At 43.5% G+C, this 26,836-nt stretch overlaps 1 protein-coding gene across 1 annotated transcript in view; it reads left to right on the top strand.

The window, feature by feature from the left end:
- The window catches only part of HGD (homogentisate 1,2-dioxygenase), a gene marked incomplete at its 5' end in the record, with an annotated part of 40,148 nt that extends 17,623 nt beyond the window's left edge, over window positions 1–22,525 (top strand). The window contains 10 exons of the mRNA XM_079705259.1: window positions 1,865–1,924; window positions 3,629–3,720; window positions 4,915–4,949; window positions 5,776–5,855; window positions 6,818–6,917; window positions 9,009–9,133; window positions 11,305–11,409; window positions 14,150–14,276; window positions 18,699–18,880; window positions 22,272–22,525. Coding sequence (XP_079561385.1) covers window positions 1,865–1,924; window positions 3,629–3,720; window positions 4,915–4,949; window positions 5,776–5,855; window positions 6,818–6,917; window positions 9,009–9,133; window positions 11,305–11,409; window positions 14,150–14,276; window positions 18,699–18,880; window positions 22,272–22,421 — 1,056 coding nt within the window. The 3' untranslated portion in view covers window positions 22,422–22,525. The remainder of the gene's footprint in view (window positions 1–1,864; window positions 1,925–3,628; window positions 3,721–4,914; window positions 4,950–5,775; window positions 5,856–6,817; window positions 6,918–9,008; window positions 9,134–11,304; window positions 11,410–14,149; window positions 14,277–18,698; window positions 18,881–22,271) is intronic.
- Window positions 22,526–26,836: the final 4,311 nt, after the last annotated feature.

Raw genomic sequence — 26,836 nt, forward strand, 5'->3', positions numbered from 1 at the left:
GACTAAGTGGACTTTTCTGAACATGAACATGAACAGCAATACAAAAATCACAGGCTCTCTGGGTTGGGTGTGCTGATTCTTAAACCATAGCTGCACATTAAAGTTTTTTTATAAGACAGAGCTTTTATAAAATACTGATGCCTGGGCCCTACCTTCTCAATCAAAATTAAGATTCTGATTTAATTTGTTTTGGGGTCTCAAAGACTCTCTGGGTGATTCTCATGGCTTGCCAGGTTTTAGAATCTCTGGATAGATCTAAAAGGTTGCCCAGGTAACTATTGATCGGATACTTAAATCCCTTCCATTGGGAAATCTAGAATGATGACTCCTCTTAGAACCAAGATTCTAAGTAGTATTATCTTCCAGACAATCTTCCTGGGTGTACAAACTCTGTGCTGCTACTAAACAGGGAAGCAACAGGTAATGGTTCATGGTAAACCAAAACCCCCTTCAAAAGGCCAGCAGTGCTTAGCTGTGGCCCTGGCTGATGTCAGGGAAATATCCTCCTAGGTCAGTGGTGCTCAACCAGGGAATATATGTCCCCCAGGTGACATCTGACAATGTCTGGAGATGTTTTTGGCTGTTATAACTTGGGGGAGTGCTATCAGCATCCAGTGAGTAGAGGTCAAGGAGGCTGCTAAACATCCTGCAGTGCAAAGGACAGCCCCTGCAACAAAGAATTGTCTGACACAAAACGTCAATAGTGCCAGAGTTGAGAAACCCTTTCCTAAATCCTTGGTCTCAGGTTCCCCCCACTCCCCCAGGAAATATCATCCCCAGTGGAATTAGTCCTAAACCTTTTCCTTCTTTCTGAAGCATGATTTCAACAATGTTTTTCAAGTCAACGTCTCACATTCTTTTAAAGTAGTCCCAGAATGTGATAATCCTGCTTTGCTTTTAAGAAATAAAGGCTGCTGCCTGACAGTGTACATCAGAGAAGCAGGATCATCCCAGCGCTGCCTTTTCCATGTGCTGCTTCCTTTCCCACCCAGCTGCCTCTCTGGACTACAGAATGAGCTGAGCCCCATGACCCACCGGAGCGCCTGCCTTGACCAGGCACTAGAGCCAGTGGAGCCAGCCCTTGGGGTGCAAGTCACTCCATGAGATGTCCTGAGGCTGCTGGGTTTATCAGCTGCCAGACTGCCTGGGTCAAGCCCGTGGCCAAGTTGATTAATAAGTGCTGGGCTGACACTTCTAGTAGGGCTCAGACCTGCTGATTTCATTTCCTACTTGCTTAGATCATTTCATTATTAAATTAAAGATTGTTGTGATTTAAACTGAACCGGCCGGCAGCCTGGGGACAAACATGGGGTTTAGTGAAGAAACTGAACCTGGTACTGCATTTACCAAATCCAATCTCAGCTGGATGCTTTTTCTTTCTCTTAAAGAAATAATTCAAAACTCCAAGGGCTGGAAGTAAGAAGTAGAGCCTTCCCCTGCAGTGTCAGGAGCCCACACAGAGAGGCTGGCACACCAGGAAAGGGAGCTGATTATAAATAGCATAAAAAGCAGCATCAGTCAAAACTCACTGATGTGCCAGAGCAAAATGTTAAAAGAAATAGCTTCTGAGCTAGGAAGCAATGATTTTTTATTTTTGTAATTTAAAATGCTAAGGAATGAAGACAATATATATACATATAGGTTAAACATTCACACACAACACAAACATACACCCTGCATACACACAGAACCCAACTGAGCCCCTTTAAGGAAATGATGGATAATTATTAAATTGAAAATAACAAAATCACAAGTAGTCAGAGCCTCACAGAGTGAGCAGCTGTCCTTTTTCATGCTATTTATTGAGAAAGTCTATGGTTTCCCCTTGTGAAATAATTTTTCTGTGTGTGTATTTCTTTTCCAGCTGAGATGGAAACCATTTGAGATTCCAAAAGCCTCTCAGAAGAAAGTGGACTTCGTGAGTGTAAGTTAAGTCAATACTATCCACACCTGCCCACCACTCTCTTCTGTGGTGAGTGATCCAGCCATTTGCAGGCTGGATGCCAAGCAGAAGCAGCCTTGGAGGCAGGCAGCAGACATAGCACCACCTGCCTCTGCTTTTGGGGCTGGCAGAGGGATGTCTTACGTATAGGCACTATATGGCCACTGACACCAAAGGGCACTTGTGAGCTATTTACAACATCTCCAAACAGCCAATGGAAATTGGGCATTTACCTACTTCACGTCTCTTTGTTCCTGGCTAGAACACGGGTTCTGAGCCTTTTTGTTCCATGGACTCCTTTGAAAGTCTGGAAGCCTGTGTTTTTATTTTATTTATTATTTTATTTTTTTAAGCCTGTGTTTTTAAATGCATAAAATAAATTACATAAAATTACAAAGAAGCCAATTATATTGAAATACAGTGATAAAAATATTAAAATAGCAAATTTGGTTTGGTTTATAGTAATATATATGCTACCTTCTTAATGCACTAAATCACAAGATCTATGAAAAGATCTAACAACTATGGTTATTAAAAGTATGAGCATAAATGATATTTTGGGATATCTGTAACAACTATAATGTGATATAAAAGCATCAATGGTTTCTATCAGTACAAGGTGACAGGCACTTCTAAGACTGCTGTGGTTTGTTGCTTACATTCACGTTAATTGAAGGAAATGATAAATTTCAGTCAGAGATTAGTGAAATACATATATAATTTTTTTCCCCATCCAATTTCATGAACTCCCCAAAATGGATCCCTGGGCTAGAATAGCATTGACTCAGGGTGGCAACTCTAGTTAGCACAATGCTGATCAGAAGTTCTGCTTGGTAGTTATAGGTGCTGGGAGTATTGGAACACCTGTGCTCAGAACAAAGCATATATAAGGGAGAGGCTGGGAGCTACAAGGAGGTGGGGCTCAAAGAAGCCAGGGGAGGGTTCTGTATACCAAGCTCAGCTCATAGCTTACTTAAGGAAAGTCCAGGTGCCCAGCCTTAGGCCAAATTGTCTGTTCCATGTTGAATTCTTTATCATATTAAGTGCTCCAAGCCCTGTGTGGGCTCATCTAAATAGGCCCGAGACTTGCAAATTGAGTTAAAATATAAAAAGAAATCCCTCACTCTGGGTGAATTATAGATATCTGGAGGAACAGAGCTCCCTCCTTTCGGGAAGGCCCATGTGTTAAAGTCTTTGGGACTGTGGGTTATTAGCAGAGAGGATTACAGTTGGTCAGAATACTTTCCTCTTCCCTGTTCTGGAAAGATTAGGGCTGACCCTATTCATAAGCAGAGGGCTACCCACATGGTAATGTATATTTGAGGGGCATTAATTGGTCCTTAATGCTGCAACTTTCCTCCCCAAGCCTCCTAGATGCCTGATCTTACCTCCAAAGGAAACTCTCCTTCAGGTTGATCTTAGGCACCAAACTGATAAAATGCCAAGTAATGAATTGATGCTCTGTAAGGTCAACTCTGATGGAGCCATTAAGACAATCCAGATCTAGGGCCATGCCTGGCAATGAGGGTGAGCCACCATCTACAAAACATAAGTCAGTAAATTCCGGGTTCCCCAGAGGCAGCCTGGTCCCAAAGGGAAGACCCTAGTAGAATTTGCCTCATGACTCAGGGACCAGCAGGAGGGCTGGCCTCATTCACCTTTCCCTCTCATGCGGGTCTCTCCCAGGGCCTGCACACCTTGTGTGGAGCTGGAGACATCAGGTCTAACAATGGGCTTGCTGTCCACATTTTCCTCTGCAACACCTCCATGGGGAACAGGTAAGTGGCTCAGAGCTATGGCACGAGAGCCCCCTTCCCCAAGAGCTACTGACAAGAGGGTGAAGGCTGGTTTGTTGTTTTTGTTACTTTTTTTTTTTTACCCCAGAGCAATCTTGATACACATTTTAAAATAATGACAATAAATGAGCATTTCTATCTTGACTGACTTCTGTGGCATAAATAAGAATGTCACATAACAATGCAAATAGAAAAGGGACAATGGAGCACTGAAAGCAGGAGTAGTCTAAGTATTCTGACTCAAACCTTGACTTTAATCAGGTTTGAGTCAGAATATCCTTAACTTCTAAGGTTCCCCAGGGCTGTTCTTGAGTCCAAAGTCATACTATATGAGCAGCCATTAGGGCTACCTGTTGGTAGCAGACTTTGGCTTCAGCTAATAACTTTGCATAAGCTTAAAGATCCTAAATAAATGATCTTACATATTAGATTTTTTTTTCAATCAGAAACACTTACATAAAAGTCATTTTTGCCTTTTCTTTGGGAAGCAGAATATCATAGCAGTTTTGCACACTACCTTTGGAACCAGACTGTTGTGTCCAAAGCCCAATCCATTCTTCCTGGCTGAGCAACCTAGGACAAGTCATTTAACTTCTCTGAGCCATGAATCAGGGCCAAGATCACGGCCCTATGACAAGGCACTGGAGATGTCCCTCGGAGTCCAGCGTCATATCAGGCTCCTCCTGTCTGTCTACCTGAGCTACATTAGCCTTCATTCAGTTCTTTCTACCTGCCATGTGCCTTCCTGCCTCAGAGCAGGTACCTGTGCTGTTCCTTCTGCCTGGAATGTTCTCCCCACCCCACCCCCATCCCTTCCCCAAGCCCTTGCCTAGATGATTTCTTCAGATCTCAGGTCAGACATTCCCCCTTCAGGGAAGCCTTGGCTGCCTCCTCAGACTAGATCAGGTTCATTATTCTTTCAGTCCCCTGAACGTGACATTCACAGTGCCATTACAGTTTATGATGATATGGTTCTGTAATTGTTGGATTGCTGTCTGACTTTCTACTAGACTCTAAGGCTCCATGAGGGCAGAGATGGGGTCATTTTGCTCATCATTTTACACCCAGCACTAAGCCTGGCACATACCAGGTACTGAGCAATAATTTGTGCAGTGAATTAATTTGCCTGGGCAGTGTTAAAACTGAAAATCATAGGAATTATTCTATATGTTTCAGATGCTTTTACAGTTCAGATGGAGACTTCTTGATTGGTAAGTTTTGAAGATTTCAGACCCTTTCATTGGTAATTGATCCCTAGTCATAAGCTACTTTTTAATTGTATACATATGACTTTCCTTTCAATCTGTCTTATTTAGTGCAGTCTACAGACTGAGGTGTAAAGGCAATTGGAGGTCTGGAAAAGATTCTTTGTGTACCCCCAAGCCCCTACTCTATTTCCTGGTCTCCCTGTCTTTGCTCATTTCTTCTGGGCCTTTCTGATCTGGGAGATCTGGGCAGCTGAAAAGAAATGAAGAGTAATACCAACATGTGCTTAACTTGTTAAGATAACTCTATTTGCCTTCACAATCACCCAAGAAAAGACCATCTGTCATTGATATCTGCAATATAAATACAAATTTTCATGAGACCATCAGGATAGAAAGTCTAGTAGGGATTTCTCTGGTCTTCCCATTCCTCTTCGATGGTTTTAGTACTGATATTCTGGAGTGAACATTTTGATGTAGACAGTAGACATGCAAATGCCAGCATTCTGCTGGAACTATCAGAAATGGGTCTTTTCCCATCCTATTTCTTCTGCTCTTTCTGGTCAAGCCACAGAATTGTGCAAATACAAGCTCCTTACCTGGCAACCAAAGAAAAGAAGAAAAAAGCAGAGTCAATTTTTCCATTCATGTTTTTCTAGATAGTAAAATAGCTAACCTAAGTTGTCAATTCCATCATATTCCCCCATAAAACTCAATAAAGTACTTTTCATTTGGAATGAAAAAGCAAATGCAGCCCTTAAGCCTTTTACCCTTCATGAAGTCATTCTCACATGAAAAGAGCTACTCACTGCCACCCTGTCTTTTTTGTTAGTTCCCCAGAAAGGGAAACTTCTCATTTACACGGAGTTTGGCAAGATGCTTGTTCAGCCCAACGAGATATGCGTCATTCAGGTTGGTGATGTGTCCCCCTCTCCCTGCTCCTCCCTAATTTGGGAGTGATCTGATGATGCAACTGCTGCTATTTCCAACTCTAAAATTTCTCTGTCATGTCTGGGCAATGGGGAGGGAGTTTGAGTTATACAGAAGGCTCCCTGTGCAGAAGGGTAACTAGACTTGTGTGCCTACTTTGTTTTATTTTTTTTCAAATTTATTTTATTTATTTATTTAGTTAGTTAGTTTAGTTAGTTAGTTAGTTAGCTAGTTAGTTTGGCTGTGTTGGGTCTTCATTGCTGCGTGCGGGCTTTCTCTAGTTGTGACGAGTGGGAGTTACTCTTCGTTGCGGTGCGCAGGCTTCTCATTGCGGTGGCTTCTCTTGTTGCGGAGGACAGGCTCTAGGCACACGGGCTTCAGTAGTTGTGGCACACAGGCTCAGTAGTTGTGGCTCGTGGGCTCTAGAGCGCAGGCTCAGTAGTTGTGGCGCATAGGCTTAGTTGCTCTGCAGCCTGTGGGATCTTCCCAGACCAGGGCTCAAACCCATGTCCCCTGCATTGGCAGGCGGATTCTTAACCACTGCGCCACCAGGGAAGCCCCCTACTTTGTTTTAAAATAGCACACAATCACAAAGCAAAGAACATTGTCAATTCACTTTCCTAAATATTTATACACACTCTGGATAAGGCCCTGGTGGGGGTGGAAAGCAGTGAAGATGGATTTCTTTAAAATTTGGCTAAATCAGGGCACTGTTATCTATGAACCCAGTGAGAAAGTACCCTAGAATTGGTTTGGGTCACAGATGTGATTAGAAGTTAAATTTTTCTTTCTACCTCCTCTTTGAGCTAGTCACCTCTCCAACATAATTCAACAGGCTACAGAAAATTACTTGTGCAAGTGAGGCTGACTATGGCTCTTGGGCAGCTTCTTTATAACTACAGGTATAATTTGGGAGAGCACACCAGTGTTTACTTCTGTTCCAGAGAGGAATGCGGTTCAGCATAGACGTCTTCGAGGAGACCAGGGGCTACATCCTGGAGGTCTACGGCGTCCACTTTGAGTTGCCTGACCTGGGACCGATTGGTAAATCTTCAATGCAAGCTTCTAAGCCTGACTTGAAATATAACACACAGATAACTGCATGAAAGTTAAACATCCATCTCCCCTCTTTATCTCACTCAAACTTCAACTTTCCTCTCTAGACAACTTCTTCCCTAGACCAAGTGTAGTTGGGAATTTCAGAACATACTAGAGCTCCCTGAGCAATCGCAGACTTCTTATCTCAGACTTCTAAGTTCAGGGGCTCCAGGTGGCATAGCTGACCCATCTGAAGAGATGACAGCTTCATTAATTAGCTGGTCAGTGCACCAGTCCATCAGCTTGTCTTGGCTCCCATGTTGTGCTGAGCGTAATGACAGGAACCACATTAAGGATAGAAAAAGCTTCTACCCATCACATACACGCATAACAGAAAACGATCCAAGCCAACCCATGGTAAATCTCTCTCTAGAATAGTATACAGACCATTGGAGAGCAAAACAATATGTACTAGATTTCAGGTTATACAGAGTATACCCTAGAGGATGTAGAAGTCTGGGTTACTGTAGGCCAAGTCTCCAGTAACAGCTTCATAGTAAAGATAAGATTTGACTAATCCTTGATGGAAAGTTGAGGGAAAATAAAGAGGAAAGAGATGAGCTTAAGAAAAAGTGTACAAGTGGGAATGGGTTTTGTAGATAGAAGGAAGATCATGTTCTTAAATGAGTGGCTTGTATGTAGACAATAAAATGGGAAAAGCCATAACAATGGTAGGGGCTATGTGGCTATGGAAAGGGGAAACGGACTGAAAGACATACAGTCTATCTATGAACCTCACATTCCTACTGAGCATCCTCCAAAAAATCTACACACTTGAGAGTCAAAAAGCATACCTCACTCAGTACTGTGAAGGAGCTAGAAACCACAGCCTCCACGAGGCAGATTAAAACTTTCAAAAGTGAAACAAGGTCCCCCACCCCCAATTCTTCTGGCAAGCTGGAGACAGGAGAGCAGGAGAAAAGTGAAGGTGGTAGGAGGGGTTGTTCTCAAAACATCCCTGGGAGTGAAAGGAGTGGTTGGGAAAATTGGCCCTTGGTTCCATCTTTGGCATATTTGCTGAAGGTGGTGGCCACAGCCCCCAGCTCTTCCCTTTCCTTGTCAACAGATTTTTTTTTTAGAGCAAACCAGGGACAGGCCAGCATGTGCCTTCTGGTCACTCCCCTGGGGGATCTAAATAGTCAGAGGAAGGTGAGAGGCAGCAGAGAGGCAGTGGAGCCATGGTGGGCCATCTGTTATCCTGCTCTCCACCCGCTCTTCCCACTTTGCTCTGGCTTCCTGCTGCTCCAGAGCCAGCAGAGCCTCTGGGTTCCATGGAACATGTACCCTCCGGAAAATATATATAATTTACTAACCAGCTGGGGACATTTTTTTTTTTGAACCCCAGGAGCTGGAAATGATAAATCACTCCCCAGGTCTCTCCTCTTGGAGTTAAATTATGTTTTTGCACTTACGTTTTTCATTTTTGGTCTTTTGATTTATTTTTTTCTCTCTGGAGGGAACACTCACAAAGCAAAGGTAAGCAGGCAAGTCCCAAATACTGTCTCCCTCAGTGGCAGACAGCTTGTCAGGCTGCAGAACAGTTTTTCAGGCTTGGGTTGATTCTGAGTTCTGTCTGAGGAGCAGAGGCATGCCTGGGGCTACAGTATGTAACCTTTTCTTTCTCAAGGACTGTAGATGAGTTCTAGAGTCATCAGAGTTTTCTTGGAAAAAAAGATCTAGTATTCCAGCATACCTTCCCTTTCCTCTTTTCTAGTCCCTCCCTCTCCTCCCCTTCCCTCCCCTGTAGTGATGAGATAATGCATGTAAAATGTTTATAAACCATATTCACTCTACAACTTTAGGACGTAATGCTGGTGATGATGATGATGATATTTTCATGATTTTTTTCTGACCAAATTCCTTAGGTCCTCCTTAAAAGTCACCAGACTGGGATTCCAATGAGCCTTTGAACAATGAAAGCAAATTGTGGAGTAGCTTTTGACGTGGAAGAAAGCCCTTTCTCTTTGTGCAACAGTGGGCATCTTTCTTATGTGATTTCAGAAGTGTCTAAAAGACTTTTGGGTCATTATGTTCTAGGAGCCAATGGCTTGGCCAATCCTCGTGATTTCTTGATACCTGTTGCCTGGTATGAAGATCACCAAGTGCCAGGTGGTTACACTGTGATTAATAAATACCAGGGCAAGATGTTTGCTGCCAAACAGGTAAAGTAAGCGGGTTTGTAGGCAGGGGAAGGAATGAATAGTTATTAAGCACCTTCTGATTGCCAAGGCTAGTATTAAGTATTTACATATATTATTTCATCTTTACCACATCACTAAGATAAGGTGCTACTTAGCACAAATAAGGTGCTACTTGCCTTATTTGTAGTCATGAAAACAGGCCAGGTGGTGATAACTTACCAAATGTCACAGTAAATGACAGAATCAGCATTCAAACCCATATCTTTCTGACTCCAAAGGGCATGCTCTTTCTATTTATCAAGCAATAAAAAACCCGCAATATCTAGGTCTCTATAAATGGTGGGGGAAACATAATATACAGGCGGGGCAATATGATCTGAAAAGGGAAATGAGTTAATAGCAGTTCATCTAAGACTTATATTCAACAATGGTCACCATATTTTCAAATACAAGCAACAATTGATAGAAAACAAGCAGAACTCAGTTAGTTTGACTTCGTTTATAGCACCAGCCTGGTAAACTCAGGAGATAAGCAAAGGCATAGATAATCATAAAAATAACAATATATAATCTATAATATAATACATTATTACTTCATATACTGGATATATAATATAGTAGAATAAAGTAACCATACAGTAAAAATAATCCAAAGATATCTTCTGTTTACCATTATTCATTTGCTTTATTTTTGCCCATTTAACTTATTGCTTATATTTTGCTAAGGCATGTTATTTTCTTTGGACAGCATCTAGAAGGTATGCTAACCAGCAGAGACCAACTAGTTTGGCGTTTAAAATTAACTCATGAGGGTTCATTGTCACACTCATTGACACATAGTCACCCTCATATTCTCTGGATCAGGATTTCCTAAAATGTGGTTCAGAGACCACTTGCGTCAGAAATTCTCAGGAAAGCTTGTTTAAAATGTAGGTGCTGAGCTACTACTCCAGCCTGGCAAAAATGATGACCTCTGGGGATGCAGTGTGGAAATCACATTCATTTTTTTTTTCCTGTGCTATACAGTAGGCACTCACCAGCCATCTACTTTGTACATAGTAGTGTATATACGTCAATCCCAATCTCCCAGTCCATCCCACCCCCCATTCCTTGGTGTCCATATGTTTGTTCTCTACACTGTGCCTCTATTTCTGCTTTGCAAATAGGTTCATCTGTACCATTGTTCTAAATTCCACATATATGTGTTAATATATGATTTTTTTTCCTCTTTCCAACTTACTTCACTCTGTATGATAGTCTCTAGGTCCATCCACATCTCTGCAAATGGCAATAAAGAAGATGTGGTACATATGTACAATGGAACACTACTCAGCCATAAAAAGGAACGAAATTGTGCCATTCACATTCATTTTTAAATGACTATTCCCTGTATTATATTTGACATAGATTTGATAGAGGATCACCATTCTAGAGGTAGCCAGCAGCTCCATGGGTTTCCACTTTCCAAATGGACTCTGTGTGGGTTATTCTCTGTGTGAGCCCCCACTGATCCATTCTCCCATCTCTGCCATGATCTGTGCCCTGGGAGGCTGACCTACATGGACTGTATCACCTGGACTCCCTAGCCTAACTACCTTCCTATAACAGAACATTGATCCTCTCTTACCCCAGGGCAGACCCAAGAAGCATCACCTTAGGATTGCTCTGAAATCTCAAGTCCCTGGGGCTGGAACTCTTAGAGACCTTCTAACCTTCCTGCACTCACCAACCCAGGCACTGAATATACAAGAATCTCCTCTGGGCAGCAGTTAGCTGGAGAGCAGTCACAGCCAAGTGCCTGCCCTCAGCACTGGGAAACCCAGACGGTGGCCCAGATTGTCAAAGAATTGCTGGCATCCACAGATTCTCACAATTGTGTTAAAATTGTTGAAAAGGCACTGCTTGGAGCATGTGCTGTGCTTGTGCTGCACATGTGATCAGAAGCAGCTGCAGCTTATGAACTGGAAGACTAGGGTTAGCGGCATAGTGAGGACAGTTTGAGAGAATGTGAAGCAACCACAAGATGATTCAGGGTGATATTTTTCCCAAAGATGGTATTATTAAATGATGAGAACAGAATCAAATCAAAAGAGAGACAGTAATGCCAAGTACAAACCGAGAAATCATAGCTACAAAAGCATTACATGCTAAAATCACCCTTTCCTGCCTTTTTTGTTGTTGTTGTTAATCAGGATGTCTCCCCATTCAATGTTGTGGCCTGGCATGGGAATTATACGCCTTACAAGTACAACTTGGAGAATTTCATGGTCATCAACTCAGTGGCCTTTGACCACGCAGTAAGTCTGGCCCACGGAGGGGCCGCGGGGAGAGGACACCCGTAGGTGGGAGGGGTCCACAGTAGACCCCTGACATTCACAGATTTAACACTACCAGTGTCACCCTTGGAAGCCCGAGATTTAGTCATTTGTCACTGTGCTGACGGGAATTTGAATCATCTGCTGCAAGGCTTCAGTGAAGGGATAAATAACATAGCTAGAGGGCGATCCAGGCTAGACGCTCAGCACTCACCCTGCAATACAGCTCGGTTCTCTACAGAGTATTCACAGGAACTCTCCTACATGGCTAAAAACTTGGTTTCTTCCTGGAAAATATATCCCCAAAAGAAAACCAGTGCTAATGTTAGTGATGGAGCGGTGAGGAAGGAACATTTCTGGATTTGGAAAGTTCTCTGTCCTGCTCATAAATACCAAGAGTCTGCTTGCTCTGGCTGCCCACTCCAGTGCCTCCACTCCCGGCTCTTTTTAGCCATGATGGAACAGACAGCCCTCTTCTAAAGTTACTCATAATGTTCAGTGCTTGAATTTAAACCAAAGAAATTCTAGATTATGAACTCAGTCATATTTTTCAGTCAATCAGGGGACCACACATAGATCCCCAGCCTACAGTGCAGGCCCCCAAGGCCCCACATTCTTGATAAAGTGCTACTTCTGAGATCCTGGGGGAAAGTTCACTTTGCATAATAGATTAACTTAACCCACAAGCTGGAGGAGTAATTAGAGCAGAAACCAGAGAACCAGAGACAGAAAGATTACTCTGCGCCAGTTCAGCTTACCTCTAGGGGCCCAAAACTACCCTTCTGAAGAGCAGCGACACTTAATGAAATCAAAAGGGAAAAGAAAATGAGGCATCATGCCCAAAGCAGCAAGAAAAAGGATCCTGAGACACTGATAGAGCTTTATTTGAGCTTCGCTACCTTTTCTTTAACAGTTTCAGGTCATTTCTCATGACAGAGGAAGAAGTGTTCATTTTCACAGCATAAAGCGTTTTTTGACTTGCATTTACACGTGCCCAATCTCCTCTGTACTGCTGCTATAGTTGTTTTCCCAAAATTCAGACCTGATCATTCTATCACAGCATTAGAAAACCTTTGCAGGCTCCCTGTGGTTTAGGATTAAGCCTGAGCTCTGAAGCATGGTATCTGATGGTCTTCGCCATCTGGCCCTGGGCTCATTTCCCAGTACCACCTCTTGCTCCTCTCCCTTTTGCCAGTGCACTCTGGGCTTTAGCTCTCTTGCCTCTAAACAAAATCTCTGTGCATTTTGATCTTTCCTGTTTTCTGTGCTTAAAATGCCTTTTTGCCTTTTCCTTCCTTTCCTTCCCTTCCTACCTTCTTTCCTTCCTTCCCTCCCTCCTTCTTTCCTCCCCTCCCTCCTTCCTTTCTTCCTTCCTTCCCTCCTTCCTTTCTTCCCTCCTTCCTTCCTTCCTTCCTTCCTCCTTCCCTCCCTCCTTCCCTCTCTTTTTCTTTCTTTCTCCTTTCATTCTTCAGGTCCTACCTCAAATGCCACCTCCTCTTCGAAGCCTTCCCTGATCCTCTCAGTAGATATAGGCACTCTGTACCCCCTTGGCTCTCTACTTGTAAAGCTAGATTGCCCTTGGCACCTTGCTGTGATTCATTATTCATGCACTTGTTTTATTACTCCTTCAGTCCCCCTCACACACGGCCCACCACCACCACTAATGATGCTAAAGGGCAAGGAGTAGTGCTCAATCATCTTTTTTTTTTTTTAATTTATTTATTTATTTCTGGCTGTGGCGGGTCTTCGTTGCTGCATACGGGCCTCCTCCAGTTGCAGCAAGCGGGGGCCACTCTTCATTGCGTGCGCTGACTTTTCCTTGTGGTGGCTTCTCTTGTTGCGGAGCACGGGCTCTAGGCACTTGGGCTTCAGTGGTCGCGGCTCACGGGCTCAGTAGTTGTGGCTCGCGGGCCTAGCCGCTCCGCAGCATGTGGGATCCTCCTGGACCAGGGCTTGAACCCATGTCCCCTGCATTGGCAGGCGGACTCCTAACCACTGCACCACCGGGGAAGTCCCTCTCAATCATCTTTGAATCCCAGACCCTCATGTGGCATCTGAAAACAAACATGATCATTGATTGCCATTAAGTTGAATCTCAGTCTTTCCACCGAAGGATTCTACAGTTCTTGATAAATCATAATATTGTCCCCCCCACCTATTCCCTTTTCCCCTACACTACCACCACCCAGACGAGTGATGCATTTTAGACCTGAGAGTCAAACAAGGGTAAGAAAGCAATGAGGATACCATCTGGAATCTCTGTGATTCCTCCAAAGAGATGCACATCCTACATCTATACCAACCCTTGGATATTATTGTATTTCTATTTCCACCTTACTCTGAGCACCCCTTCTGCCAAGAGCTCCCTGCAGCACATCCCAGCTCTGGTCACTCTGACCTGAGGTTGGGAGGCATGCACTGCTTGTTGTCAAACCCACAGGGTAGTACTTACATGAAATGAGGGCTCAGCAGGGTGAAAAATCTGCTCAGAATCTCCTTAGCTGGTGTTAATTCATTTTGCTTCAAGCACAGCAAGAGGGGAAAGTCAAATGAATGATTACTACACCTCGATGACAAGCCCAGACTTCTTAGCCTGGCCTGTGGTTTGATCAGAAATGACAGTTTCACTCAAAAGCCCCTTCATGCATGGGTAACATGTGTCATTGTTCAGTCACCTCCCTTTCCTCGTGTCTTCAGGCTTTCCTTGTCCTTTCTTTCACAGGACCCATCCATTTTCACGGTATTGACTGCCAAGTCTGTCCGCCCCGGAGTGGCCATCGCTGATTTTGTCATCTTCCCACCGCGATGGGGAGTTGCTGATAAGACCTTCAGGCCTCCTTATTACCACAGTAAGTCTTTTGCCAAGTTACATTTGAAAACCAAAGAGACGGCAGAGTGGTGAGCATTACCCACGGGGAACGCTGCCAGAGACGTTTTTGGACGCCCCGCCCTAGCTGGAGTTCAAAGCCTGCCTCCCCAGGCCCAGTGCTGCTCCCCCAGAATTTTAGCTACTTAAACGCCACAAACTTGTGTGGGGATGGCAGTGGCGTGTTGACTCGGAGAAGGAAACAACTGTGTAATGCCTAGAGCCCAGTTCCTCTGGCCCTGAAGAATGGCACAAGGGCTGGTAAAGGATGAAGCAAGATGTTTCTTTACATTTTAGGTGTAAAGGGAGGAGGAACCGTGGGATGTTGTTGGTTAGTTTGCTGTTTTTGGAAAGTTCGTTATCTAAGTCTGGTTCAAGAGCCAATAAAATGTGCCTTCTCCAATAATAATTGGAGGGGTAAAGCAGATTGCAGTCCACACGAGGGGATGGATCCTATTCTGGAGGCAGTTTCTGCAAAGCAGTTGTTGTCTAGAACAGAACTTACCAAATCTATGATTTTTTTCATTTTATTAATACTGTTTTTACTTACTGCAAACACTTATTGACAATTTCCTATGGCTCTAAGGTTCTTTAAAAGTATTAACCCATTCAATCCTCATAACACTTGTGAAAGGTAGGTAGTATCATTATCTGCCTCCACCCCTGCTGCTTTTTTTTTTTTTCAGAGATGAAACTGAGCTGTGAAGGATTAAGTAACTTGCTCAAGGCCTCACAGCTAGTTAAGTGGTGGAGTCAGGATTTAATGAAAGCAGTCTGATGCCGGACCAGATAGTCATGGGCACTAACGGATATGCCTAGCACAGTGCCCAGTGCATGATATGCATGTAATAAATATTTATTTAATAGGTGAATGCATCGTCAAGAATGAATAAGGTACCTCATGGCTGTACTTAATGAAGCTGGCATTTTTAATTGTGCAGTAGCTAGCTATAAACCCAACCTAAATGTCAACGCACAATTCTACTTCCTGGAGATTGCATTTTTGTACATAGAGTTCTGGAAAGACTCTGAGGTGCATGTCAGCTGGAATATTCTAAAAAACAAACCCCTGTCTTTAGTTAACCTCAGGGCTTTCTGTCTCTGAGGCGCCTCTCTATGTGTACCCAGATGCCAGCACTTTAACAGGATACAACAGTGACTAAATGAGCAATTTAGGCATTTGTAGAGGGTGGAGAACAAAGGCCCTCAGAATGGACGAAGGTCACTTCATGGTCAAATGTCAGCATCACCTTTCTCAGTTGATATCACCTGAAAAGGATGCAACTGGTTAACACTTCAAAGACACCAGATACTTTGTGAATAGAGATGTAACAAACTATGTCCTTTCTGAAGAATATCAAGCCCATCACAGGTCCCAACTGTTCTCCTCCTGGAAATTAGTCCCCTAGAGAACCTGTTGTCAAGGCAAGAGAATTGCTCTGGATTATAGCCTGTACGTCACATACTAATCCTTGATACTTCACTATTTCACATAGTTCTTATATGGAGGCTGCTCTTTGTGCCTGAGGTAGTGGTTTTCAAATTTTAGCATGTTTCAGTGTCACCTGGAGGGCTTGTTAAAACGCAGATTCCTGGGTCCCACCCTCAGAATTTCTGCTTCAGAACGTCCAGGGTAGGACCGGAGAATTTGCATTTGTATCAAGTTCCCTCGTGATGCTGATGCAACTGTTCCAGGAACCACACTTTAAGAGCATTAGGGGATATAAAAACCACTTAGAATGACTTTAAAAAAAAACTTTCCCCTGGGTCCACTCTCAGAGAGTTTAATTACTTGGTATTGAGGTGGAACCTCAGAATCTGCGTTTTGAACTAGCAAGTCAGGGGATTCTGATGCAGGGGGTCTACAGACCACATGTTGAGAAATGCTGGCCTGGGGCTTGTCTCCCCACCCAGGTTCGCTCCTGTGCTACAGCTCTCAATCCACTGCTTGATTTTAGTTTGTAATTCAGACAGCCTGAAACAAATGGCCTCGTGAAATGCCTCTTCTAATTTTTTTTAGACTCTCAAATAAATTTGGCCAAGGATAGATAAATCTCAGAGAGGTATGGTTGCCCTGAGTTAGTTGGAAAAACCCCAGAACCCTGAGTTAGAAATTATTTTTACCAGAGATATTAAAAATAACACTTTAGCAGTAATTAAAATCTTTCCCATTTTGATGTGACTTTACAGAAGTGGAGAATGATTTCTGTAGAAATATTGCCTCCAGTCATCTTTTTTTTTTTTAATAAATTTATTTATTTATTTATTTTTGGCTGCATTGGGTCTTCGTTGCTGCACTCAGGCTTTATCTAGTTGCAGTACGTGGGCTTTCTCTAGTTGCGGTGAGCGGGGGCTACTTTTCCTTGTGGTGCGCTTGCTTCTCATTGTGGTGTCTTCTCTTGTTGCAGACCATGGGCTCTAGGTGCACGGGCTTCAGTAGTTGTGGCATGCGGGCTCAGTAGTTGTGGCTCGCGGGTTCTAGAGAGCAGGCTCAATAGTTGTGGCACACGGGCTTAGTTGCTCCATGGCATGCGGGATCTTCCTGGACCAGGGCTCGAACCCTGGATCCTTAACCACTGTGCCACCAGGGAAGCCCGCCTCCAGTCATCTTAATGCACCTTAGTCAACTGGATTCAGCACTAATCAAAAAGGCAAGGTCTACCTTCCCAGTGTCCTTTGAAATACAGAAAATGATGTAGGAATGTCATCACCAAATCATTGCTACCTAAATTCATATTCAGATCAAAGCTGAATTCTGTCTTGCTCTCTTTCCAAAATTAAGCCATGAAGGTGACCCTGAGGATACATACTAGATCAAGGAGTGTGACAGTATATTTAAGTCATGAACAGAACTGTTTTTAAAATATAGACACTTTATGCTTACAGTTGCTTCTTTTCCTCTATTTCTGCTTCATGGAGAAACAAGTAGAGCTATGACCTGGGTCTTACCTTTTCTGCAGGGGCCTGCAGCAGCATTTTGTTTTCTGGGCAAAATGGGTAGGGCTGCTCAGGCAGTTCCACAAGTATTTTGGCACTTGGCTATATTCACATGTAAGGAAGGGAGTGGAGCATTTATCATGTCAAATGTTTGGCTTTGCAAGGGTTGCCAATGCCATATCTCTCTTCTCTGTCCAAGATTTGCACTCTCAGCACTCTCATGGGACAGACTGTGACTATGACTATGACTATGAAGAACTTTAAAGAGGCTGTTTCTTACTCACTTCTATCACAGTACTTAGCACAGTGTCCATATATGCTGGATGGATGGATAGGCAGATGGATAGGGTAGGGAATGGACAGATGAATGGATGGATGGATGGATGGATAGATGGGTAGATTTTCACCCAGGTGTTATGTTTCTTTAATTCTTGCTCTAGATAAAGAGCTTTGTTTTAACAGAAACATAAGATAGAAACAGTGGAAACACGGTGATTTTTGTCAAATTTTGTTGATTCTGGAGGCACAACTGGGACCAGTATACTTAACGTATATGAAAGCAAATTTCCATTTAACTTGGGAGAACTTTCTAACACCCAGAGTCTTCAGTACTATGATAGGTTCCTTTGTTGAGGAGAGCACTTCCATTCACAGGAGGCATGCAGGCAGAGCCCAGGAGGTAACCTGTCAGGAATGAGATACAGAATATCTCTGTTTTGAGTAGAAGTAGGGGTACCTTCCAATATTAAGATTTTCAGATTCTATGAAGAGAATGTCAATGGAAAAAGAATGAATCTAAGAAGCATTTTAGAGAATGAAAGAATAAGATGATATTAGATTCAGATATAGAAGATATTTGTTAGAATATATAGTATTTATGGATTTGTTTTCATAGATAATAAGATTTTTTCACACATATTATTATTTGTTAATGGCCTCCAAGTCCAGGGTTCTTTCCATTACATCACATTTCCGTCAACGCACACACACACACACCTCACTTCAATTTTCTAATTTGGTAACCAGAAATATGGTGATACCTTGTATGACTGTGAGGCTATTTGGGAAGGGATTCAGATCTGAGAAAGAGGATAATTTTTATATGGGGCTTGTAAGCCTAGATGATGGAGTACATCCCTTCTTTATTATGATTTGCATGTTACTTATTATTAAAATTCTTGTCTGGGCCCTGATTTTCTTTAGATCTAACATAATTTCATCCAGGCAGTGGAACTTAAGACCTCTGATAATCCACACGGCCACGGAGTAGAGCTTTGCCTACCAAGAATTCCACCCTAATGAATGTTTTGCAGTTGTTTTCCCGTCTATCTATATTCTTTATTATTTCTATGAAATTTATCAGATTCTCCTATCTTCTTGACATTCTGTGGAAATAATGTTTGAGAGGTCTTGGTGTTTTCGGGCCTTGCCTGGGATAATAAAAATAATACTGTTTCAACCTTCCCAGGGAACTGCATGAGTGAATTCATGGGACTCATCAAAGGTCACTATGAGGCAAAGCAAGGTGGGTTCCTGCCAGGGGGAGGCAGCCTTCACAGCCCAATGACGCCCCATGGGCCTGATGCCGACTGCTTTGAGAAGGCCAGTAAAGCCAAGCTGGCACCTGAGAGGATTGCTGATGGCACCATGGTAAGCAAGTTAGATGTGAGGCTCTGGTGGCCTCTGGGGTCCCCAACCTTGCTGAGAGGCTATATTTTATTTTTCCAAAGTCACAAAGAAGGAGTCAGGAGAGGAGAGTGTGTGTCTATGTGTATGTTCCCATGTGTGTATGCACACACCCCAGTGTATATACTAGACTCCTGATGTGGTAGGGTAAAAAGAGTTTGTATTGTACTTGGAGTCAGACCTGGGTTCAAATTCTAGCTCTTGGTTCCTGTGTGACCTTGAGTAAGTCACTTAACTTCTCTGTGCTTCATTTTCTCCATCTGTAGAATAGGTAGGGCATCCAACCCAGCCAGTGGCTGTGATTTAACCCTGCTGACTGTACAGCACTGTTCAAATATAAGGGGGGATATTTTTAATACTATGTGAGGAGTCTTCCCTTATCTGTATGCAGCCCTCTGTCTCAGAGTCATCTCCTGCTTTTTGAAGTAATCTTCTAGGGCCACAGGAATAGGGGATACACCTTTAGCTAGTTTCTCAAGCCCAAAAGGGTCAAGGAAACCTTTGCCTGACTATAGTCAGAGATTGTGAGCAGCAGTTCTCAGCTGTTTTCTCATTTTCTTTTGCTCTCCTTTGGCATGGGATGAAGCTGATGGAATTTAAAACCTGTTTTGTATTCCACCTGTGTCACGCTGTAAACACTGAGGCTGAAGACAATTGCAGTTGGCTGCGGTACTTGATTTCTTTTTTTTTTTTTTTTTGCGGTACGCGGGCCTCTCACTGTTGTGGCCTCTCCTGTTGTGGAGCACAGGCTCCAGACACGCAGGCTCAGCGACCATGGCTCACGGGCCTAGCCGCTCCACGGCATGTGGGATCCTCCAGGACCAGGGCACGAACCCGTGTCCCCTGCATCGGCAGGCGGACTCTCAACCACTGCGCCACCAGGGAAGCCCACTTGATTTCATTTTATTTTGCATTCTAGTTTATGGACCACAAGGAGTAATTTTATGCTAAATCATAAGTAAATTTGCTTTAAAGTTTTAAACAAATGGCTTCAGTGCCACCTGACTTTAAAATCGATAGCACAGACCTGCCTGACTCCATGCCCAGCTTGCAAACTACCTAACCAGAGAGCTTATCTGTCCCTCTGCCCAACGCAGTTTACTTGCAGTTCCAACTTGAGGACCATAGCTGATGGAGCTGATCTGCAGGGGCAGGGTGCGAGTCCCATCTGCTGGACCTCGGCTCCATTTCCCCTTGCAAGGGCCTCTGCAGAGTTTCTGTAGAACCCCTTCATCTCTGTGCGAGAGCTCTATGAAATATTGATAATCTTAAGCTATCACCTCTGAAAGCTCCTGGAAGTTCACAGGCTACCCCAGAGTTACCACTTAGTAACCTTCAGTGCCCAACTTGTCTTTGCATAGTGTTACCAGGGAGCAGTGCTTTTGCAACAGTGAAGGCAGAGGACAGGGCTCTTCCTATGAGGAGCAAGACTTTGGGGAATGTCTAGGGCTTGGAGCTCTGGTGAGAAGGAGCTCTCCTATGGAGGGGAGCCCAGACTACCTGGCAAAGGAGGGTCCAACACTTTACTAGACCTAACTGGGTCTCCCTCACCATTTCCCATCACATAATTTGGATCCAGGCTCATCCATATGCCTTATCCTTATACCACTTTGCAATAAATTAACTTTATAATACTGTCTTCATAGCTCAGCTGGGATGGAGTTTTGTTACTCCAGTCAGACAGCAAGGCTCCTAAGAAGTAGTCAGCAAAGAGACAACAATAATTATGGCCTTAATAATGACCTTTATATCTGAATAGTGCTTTATAACGTGCACAACACCTCCATATGATCTTATTTGGTCCTCATAGCAAGCTTGTCACGGGAAGTCAGGCAGAGACAATCAACTCCATTGTTTTATTTTATTTATTTATTTATTTTTAAGATGTTGGGGGTAGGGGTTTTTTAATTAATTTATTTATTTTTGCTGTATTGCATCTTCGTTTCTGTGCGAGGGCTTTCTCTAGTGTGGCGAGAGGGGGCCACTCTTCATCGCGGTGCGCGGGCCTCTCACTATGGCGGCCTCTCGTTGCGGAGCACAAGCTCCAGACGCGCAGGCTCAGTAGTTGTGGCTCACAGGCCTAGTTGCTCCGCGGCATGTGGGATCCTCCCAGACCAGGGCTCGAACCCATGTCCCCTGCATTAGCAGGCAGATTCTCAACCACTGCGCCACAAGGGAAGCCCTGTTTTATTTTTTAAATATGTATTTATTTATTATTTTGTTTATTTATTTATTTATTTAGGCTGCTCCTGGTCTTAACTGCGGCACGTGGGATCTTCATAGCAGCATGTGGGATCTTTAGTTGCGGCATGCGCACTTCTTAGTAGCAGCATGCAGACTCTTAGCTGTGGCATGCATACGGGATCTAGTTCCCCCACCAGGGATCAAACCCAGGCCCCCTGCATTGGGAGTGCAGAGTCTTACCCACTGGACCACCAGGGAAGTCCCTCTCCATTGTTTTAGGCAAAAAGAAGTTAATGTATATTAGACACCAGACATTAACATGGGTTCTCTGAGTTGTGGCACAAAGAGAATTTTTATCTTCCTTTTGTCCATGTATATTTTTTAAATTTCCAGCGACATGAGCACATAAGAATTGTAGGGTTTTCTTTTTTTTTTTTAAGCCATAGTGAGTCGGAAAATCAGCAACAGGTGAAGCTGGAATGTCTAGGATGCACAGGGCACTTGCATATTCTTTCTGTTGCACATGGAACCTGCCTGAACATCCACCATTTAGAACCTTCTGGGACAGGGCTTTTAAAAGTGCTACAGCCGTTCCTGCTCCCTTCTTCCCATCTCCTCCTCCTCACTCTCTCTTTTCCTTCCTTTCCTTTTCCCAGCCTATCTCTTGGTCAGAGTCCTGCAAAAGAAAGATTCAAATCCCAGCTCTATGATTTCTTACTACTATCACCTTAGACAGTCATTTCCCAGCTCTGAACCTTAGTTTCCTCATCTGCAAAAGGGGAAGTATGTTCTCCCTCACATGGACATAGCCACAGTAAAGGCCCCTGAGAAGAATATTCCTAGGACTCTCCCACCTCTGCCCTTGGATCTAGCAAATTTAGCTCCATGATGCTACAAGGACAATGTGATGCTTACGTGTCCAGTTCCATTTTACAGAATGAAACTTGAGTGTCAGAGAAGTTAAGGATCTTGCACAAGCTACTACCCACTTATAAGTAGTGGGGCCAGAGCCAGAACCCAAGGCTTGAGATTTTCTCCCCACCGTGCTAGCACACATGATTTATTATTCAAAGATTCTACCTACTCATATCGTCTCTCTTGACATCTAATCAAATGTGTTTTATTATCCACCTCACTTCTTCTTTCTTGTCCCCATCCTCATTCCCTACAGGCATTTATGTTTGAGTCTTCTCTAAGTATGGCCGTCACCAAGTGGGGGCTGAAGACCTCTAATTGTTTGGATGAGAACTACTACAAGTGCTGGGAACCTCTCAAGAGCCACTTCACCCCCAATTCCAGGAACCCTGCAGGAACTAATTGAGACTGAAGCATTGCTACCATAATTGAGAAAAGATTTGTGTGATTTCCTTTAGAATCTCATGCTCTTTGGCAGTACTGGGGGAGGAGGTTGGTTAAAATGAGAACTTTTTCACCGTCAAGGAACTCAAACATTTATAGAGATGTATTTGGAAAATTCTGTCAGCTTAATTACTCAATAAATACTTGCTGGTGCTCTGTGAAAGTGGCAGTTGGTCATAATCAGGCCTTGATGAGGCAGACCTGTGGTGACCAGGAATGGAAGTCCATGAGATTGGACCAGGAGATTAGGTTCTCCTGGAGTGAGAAGACAGGCAACAGAACAGAAAGGAATGGGAAGCAGTATTTCTCACTACTTTATTTTTTATACTATATATATATATTTTTTGCGGTACGCGGGCCTCTCACTGTTGTGGCCTCTCCCGTTGCAGAGCACAGGCTCCGGACGCGCAAGCTCAGCGGTCATGGCTCACGGGCCCAGCCACTCCGTAGCATATGGGATCTTCCCGGACCAGGGCACGCACCCGCGTCCCCTGCATCGGCAGGCAGACTCTCAACCACTGTGCCACCAGGGAATCCCTTTCTCACTACTTTAGTTCTGTAGTTTTAACACATTTCCCCCACTTTGTTGCCAAATTTTGCTGCTACCAAATTTTTATTTAACAATGTGTAATGAGAGTCAGCTATGTGTCAGGACCTAGGAACTAGGGTTGCCAGATAAAATACAACATGCCCAGTTACATTTGAATTTCAGATAAATCACAATTAATGTTTAGTATAAGTATGTCCTGTGCATTATTTGGATATACTTATACTAAAAAATTATTTGTAGTTTATCTGAAATTCAAATTTAACTGATATGCTTGTATTTTTATTTGCTAAATCTGTCAGTCCTACAAGGTCGTCAAGGAGATAGAGGTGGTCCTGGCCCTTACAAAGTTTACATTCTAGACAGGGAGACAAAATACACAAACAGTATAATTACAAATTGTGAAACAGGCAAAGAAGAAAACAAATAGGAACTGAGATGGGAATGACAGGTGGGATGGGGAGATCTTTCTTTAGAGAGGAAGGTCTTCATTGAAAAAGTGACATTTAGCCAGACCTAAAGGATAGGAAGGAGCAAGTCATTGGAAGAGTAGGGCTGGGCTGGGTTGGGCTGGGGAAAAGGAGCATTCCAAGAAAAAGCCTCGTGGGTTCAAGGAACTGAAAGAAGAGTGGATGTGGGGAGCCCAGGAGCAGGCCATTGCAATAGTCCAGGCAAAAGACACCATTGTCCTGGACTAATGAGGTGGCAGCAGGGAGAGAGTAGATAAATCCCTGAAAGCTTTGGAGTAGACCTGAAAGAACTTGTTAGTGGACTGGATGTAAGGGCTGTGGGAAAGAGGAGTTGCAGACAGGGCTGGGACAACTGCGGGGTTTCTGGCAGTGGCATTTCATGATCTCAAACAATAAGGTATCTTTGAGGGTGACAGTAGTTGGTGTGCCTTCCCAATGTTCCTTAGTGTTGACCAGCTGCTTCCAGTTGCCAGCAGGACACTCACAACATTGACTGAGGCCCAAACCAGAACAAAAGTGCTGAGGATTTTTTTTTAACATCTTTATTGGAGTATAATTGCTTTACAATGTTGTGTTAGTTTCTGCTGTATAAAAAAGTGAATCAGCTAATGCTGAGGATTGGATGGCCCTGGACGCAGCCCTCAACCAATGGAACAGAAAATAGTGGATAAATACGCCAGCTCTCTTGCTCCATACTTCTGAGGTTTGTGTTCAGCTGTGACTCCCCTCAACTTTCAGAAGGATTAAGCTCCACTGCTCATGGTGGCAACTTCTAGAAGTGCATCCATTAGTAGCTTCCTTCCCTCTCACCTCCACACTCTCCTATGGTGCTTCCTGGGCTCTTTTCTCAAATAACCCCAAACTAAGACAACCACTGAATATTCCCAAACTCCAGCACTTCCGTAATGAGCTCATTCTAACCCTCCTCTTATACACAAACCTAGACTCTCACCCATTTTGGCTCACTCTATCATCAGTGTGGTGACAAAGCCTTCCTAGAGCTAAGGAAACGTTCTGGGTTTACATCCATTTAGCATCCAAGCCTGTGTACTTTATCTCCCCAGTGCTGGCAGCAACTCATCAGCAGGAGACAATATTTCACCCAGACCAGGCTCTTCACACTATTTCAAAAAAGATTTAGATTCCTTCTGTTGTGCTTCAGATCAGCTAGAAAGATCTGTATCATTTCCTTAATTCCCTATTCTCGAAGATATCTTCCTCTACTATGCTTCCCAAGAAATACACCATCTCTTGGCTTAGAAATTAAAAAATCTTTCTTTAAAAAAAGCCACCCCCGCAGTGGTTGAGAGTCCGCCTGCCGATGCAGGGGATACGGGTTCGTGCCCCGGTCTGGGAGGATCCCATATGCCGCGGAGCGGCTGGGCCCGTGAGCCATGGCTGCTGAGCCTGCGCATCCGGAGCCTGTGCTCCGCAACGGGAGAGGCCACAACAGTGAGAGGCCCGCATACCACAAAAAAAAAAAAAAATAAATAAAAAAAGCCACCCCGATTAAGGTTCCTCCAATGACAGGAGGGTTTTCTGCCAGGTACCCTTGGCATCTTTATATATTTTCGAGAGAATGCCATAGAAGCCACCCTTCCCTTTTTTCTTTTTGGGAGACTTCTCTCACAGCCTGGGCTACTGGCAATCGCTCTAGACCAATGGTTCTCAATAAGGGTGATTTTGTACCCTTCGCCCAAGACACCTGGCAAAGTCTAGAGACATTTTTAGTTGTCACAACTGGGGAGGGTGCTACTGGCATCTATTAGGTAAAGGTTAGGGAAGTTGGCAAACATTCTACAATGCACAGGACAAAGAATTTTCCAGTACTGAATGTCAATAGTGCCGAGGTTGAAAAACCCTGCAGTGGTTTTCAACTTCAGCTGTACATTGGAGCTCCTGGCAGCTTCTGAAACTCCAAGTGCCCAGGGTGTATCTCAGATCAACTAAATTAGAAATACTGGGAATGGAATCCAAGTGAGAATTATTTTGAAACTCCTCTGGTAATTCCAATGCACAGGCAAGGCTGAGGACCACTGTTTTGGAGACTACCTTAAAATCAGTATCCAAAACATTCTCTGTTTCCAACCTTAGATCCTGGTCCAAATCTGGGCTTCCTTGGGTCTACAGAAAGGAGGTGGAAAAAGTTCCCAATGTTTCATGGAATGAGATGGGATGGGATGGGATGGGGTGTGTAGTGAGCAATTACCCAGGAGGAGAAGCAGGCTACAAGGCAGTGGTGGGGTGGGCCACTGCCTTCCTTCAGAAAGCACAAGCTTTATTGCCCAGATGGGGCACAGAGAGAGTGCAGGGAGGACGAGAGGGAAGGTAAGAAACCTAATGCCTGGATGTAAACTATAAGTTAATAGTTAATGTGCAGTTTCTGTGTTGTAGTTTTCCAGACTGATGAAAGAGTTATCACTTCTGGGTTTGAAGGAAGTTCTGTCCTTCTGGAAAGATATTTTACTACTAAAATGAAAAAAAGGGGGGGGCTTGAGAGCTGAGATTTAAACTTCTTTGTTACATTTAGTAATCAGCTAGCCTTCAATTTAATATAGTCAACTTTATATAATTGCATGACAAATCTGAAGTATGTCCAAAATGCATCCTTTTGTGAGTCAGTGTCGTACATAATTAAGAGGACAGATGCTAAAGCCAGACTGCCTGGGTTCAGATCCTGGCTCTACCACTTATTAGCTGTGTGACCCTGAGTGAGTTAATTTTTCTGAGCCTCTATTTCCTCAGCTGTAAAATGTGGATAATGATAGTACCTACTTCATAAGGAATTCAGACTCTGGAATCCAGACTGTGCTTATGGCTGAATGAGTTTGAGCAAGTGACTTAACCTCTCTGAACCTCACCTTCCTCATTTGTAAGAAGGAAATGATTTATTTAACAAGGATTTGGTGGGGGTTAAATGAGAGCCTGCATTGAAAGCACCCACACTGCTTTTGGCACAGAGTGAGCACAGGCAAATTTAGTTATTATTATTGTTACAGTTTATTGTTGCTATGGTGACTAGTGAATACTTATTAGTCCCTGCCTCAGAGAAGCTGTTGTGTGACCTACTATAGGATACACTGGAATGAGTAAGCCAAGGTCCTTGTCCCTAAATAACTAGCCTTTAGCTGAGGAGGAAGGCATATACTCTTCTAATGCAATAAGTAACAGAAGCCCAAAGTGTGGAAAATTTAAAGTACATACTGCCTTGTTTTCGTCATCTTTTCGGTCTTAAAACAAGAAAGCCATATTGAAGTTCAATTTAAGATTTCAACAGTGCATATTAATAGCTCAATTAAAGTGAAAGTTAAGACAGAATCTAAAATGGCTTTGATATAAGTAGTTCACCTATGACTAACT

This window comes from Hyperoodon ampullatus, assembly GCF_949752795.1.
Source record: "Hyperoodon ampullatus genome assembly, chromosome: 5".
In the NCBI taxonomy this organism is placed as follows: domain Eukaryota; kingdom Metazoa; phylum Chordata; class Mammalia; order Artiodactyla; family Ziphiidae; genus Hyperoodon; species Hyperoodon ampullatus.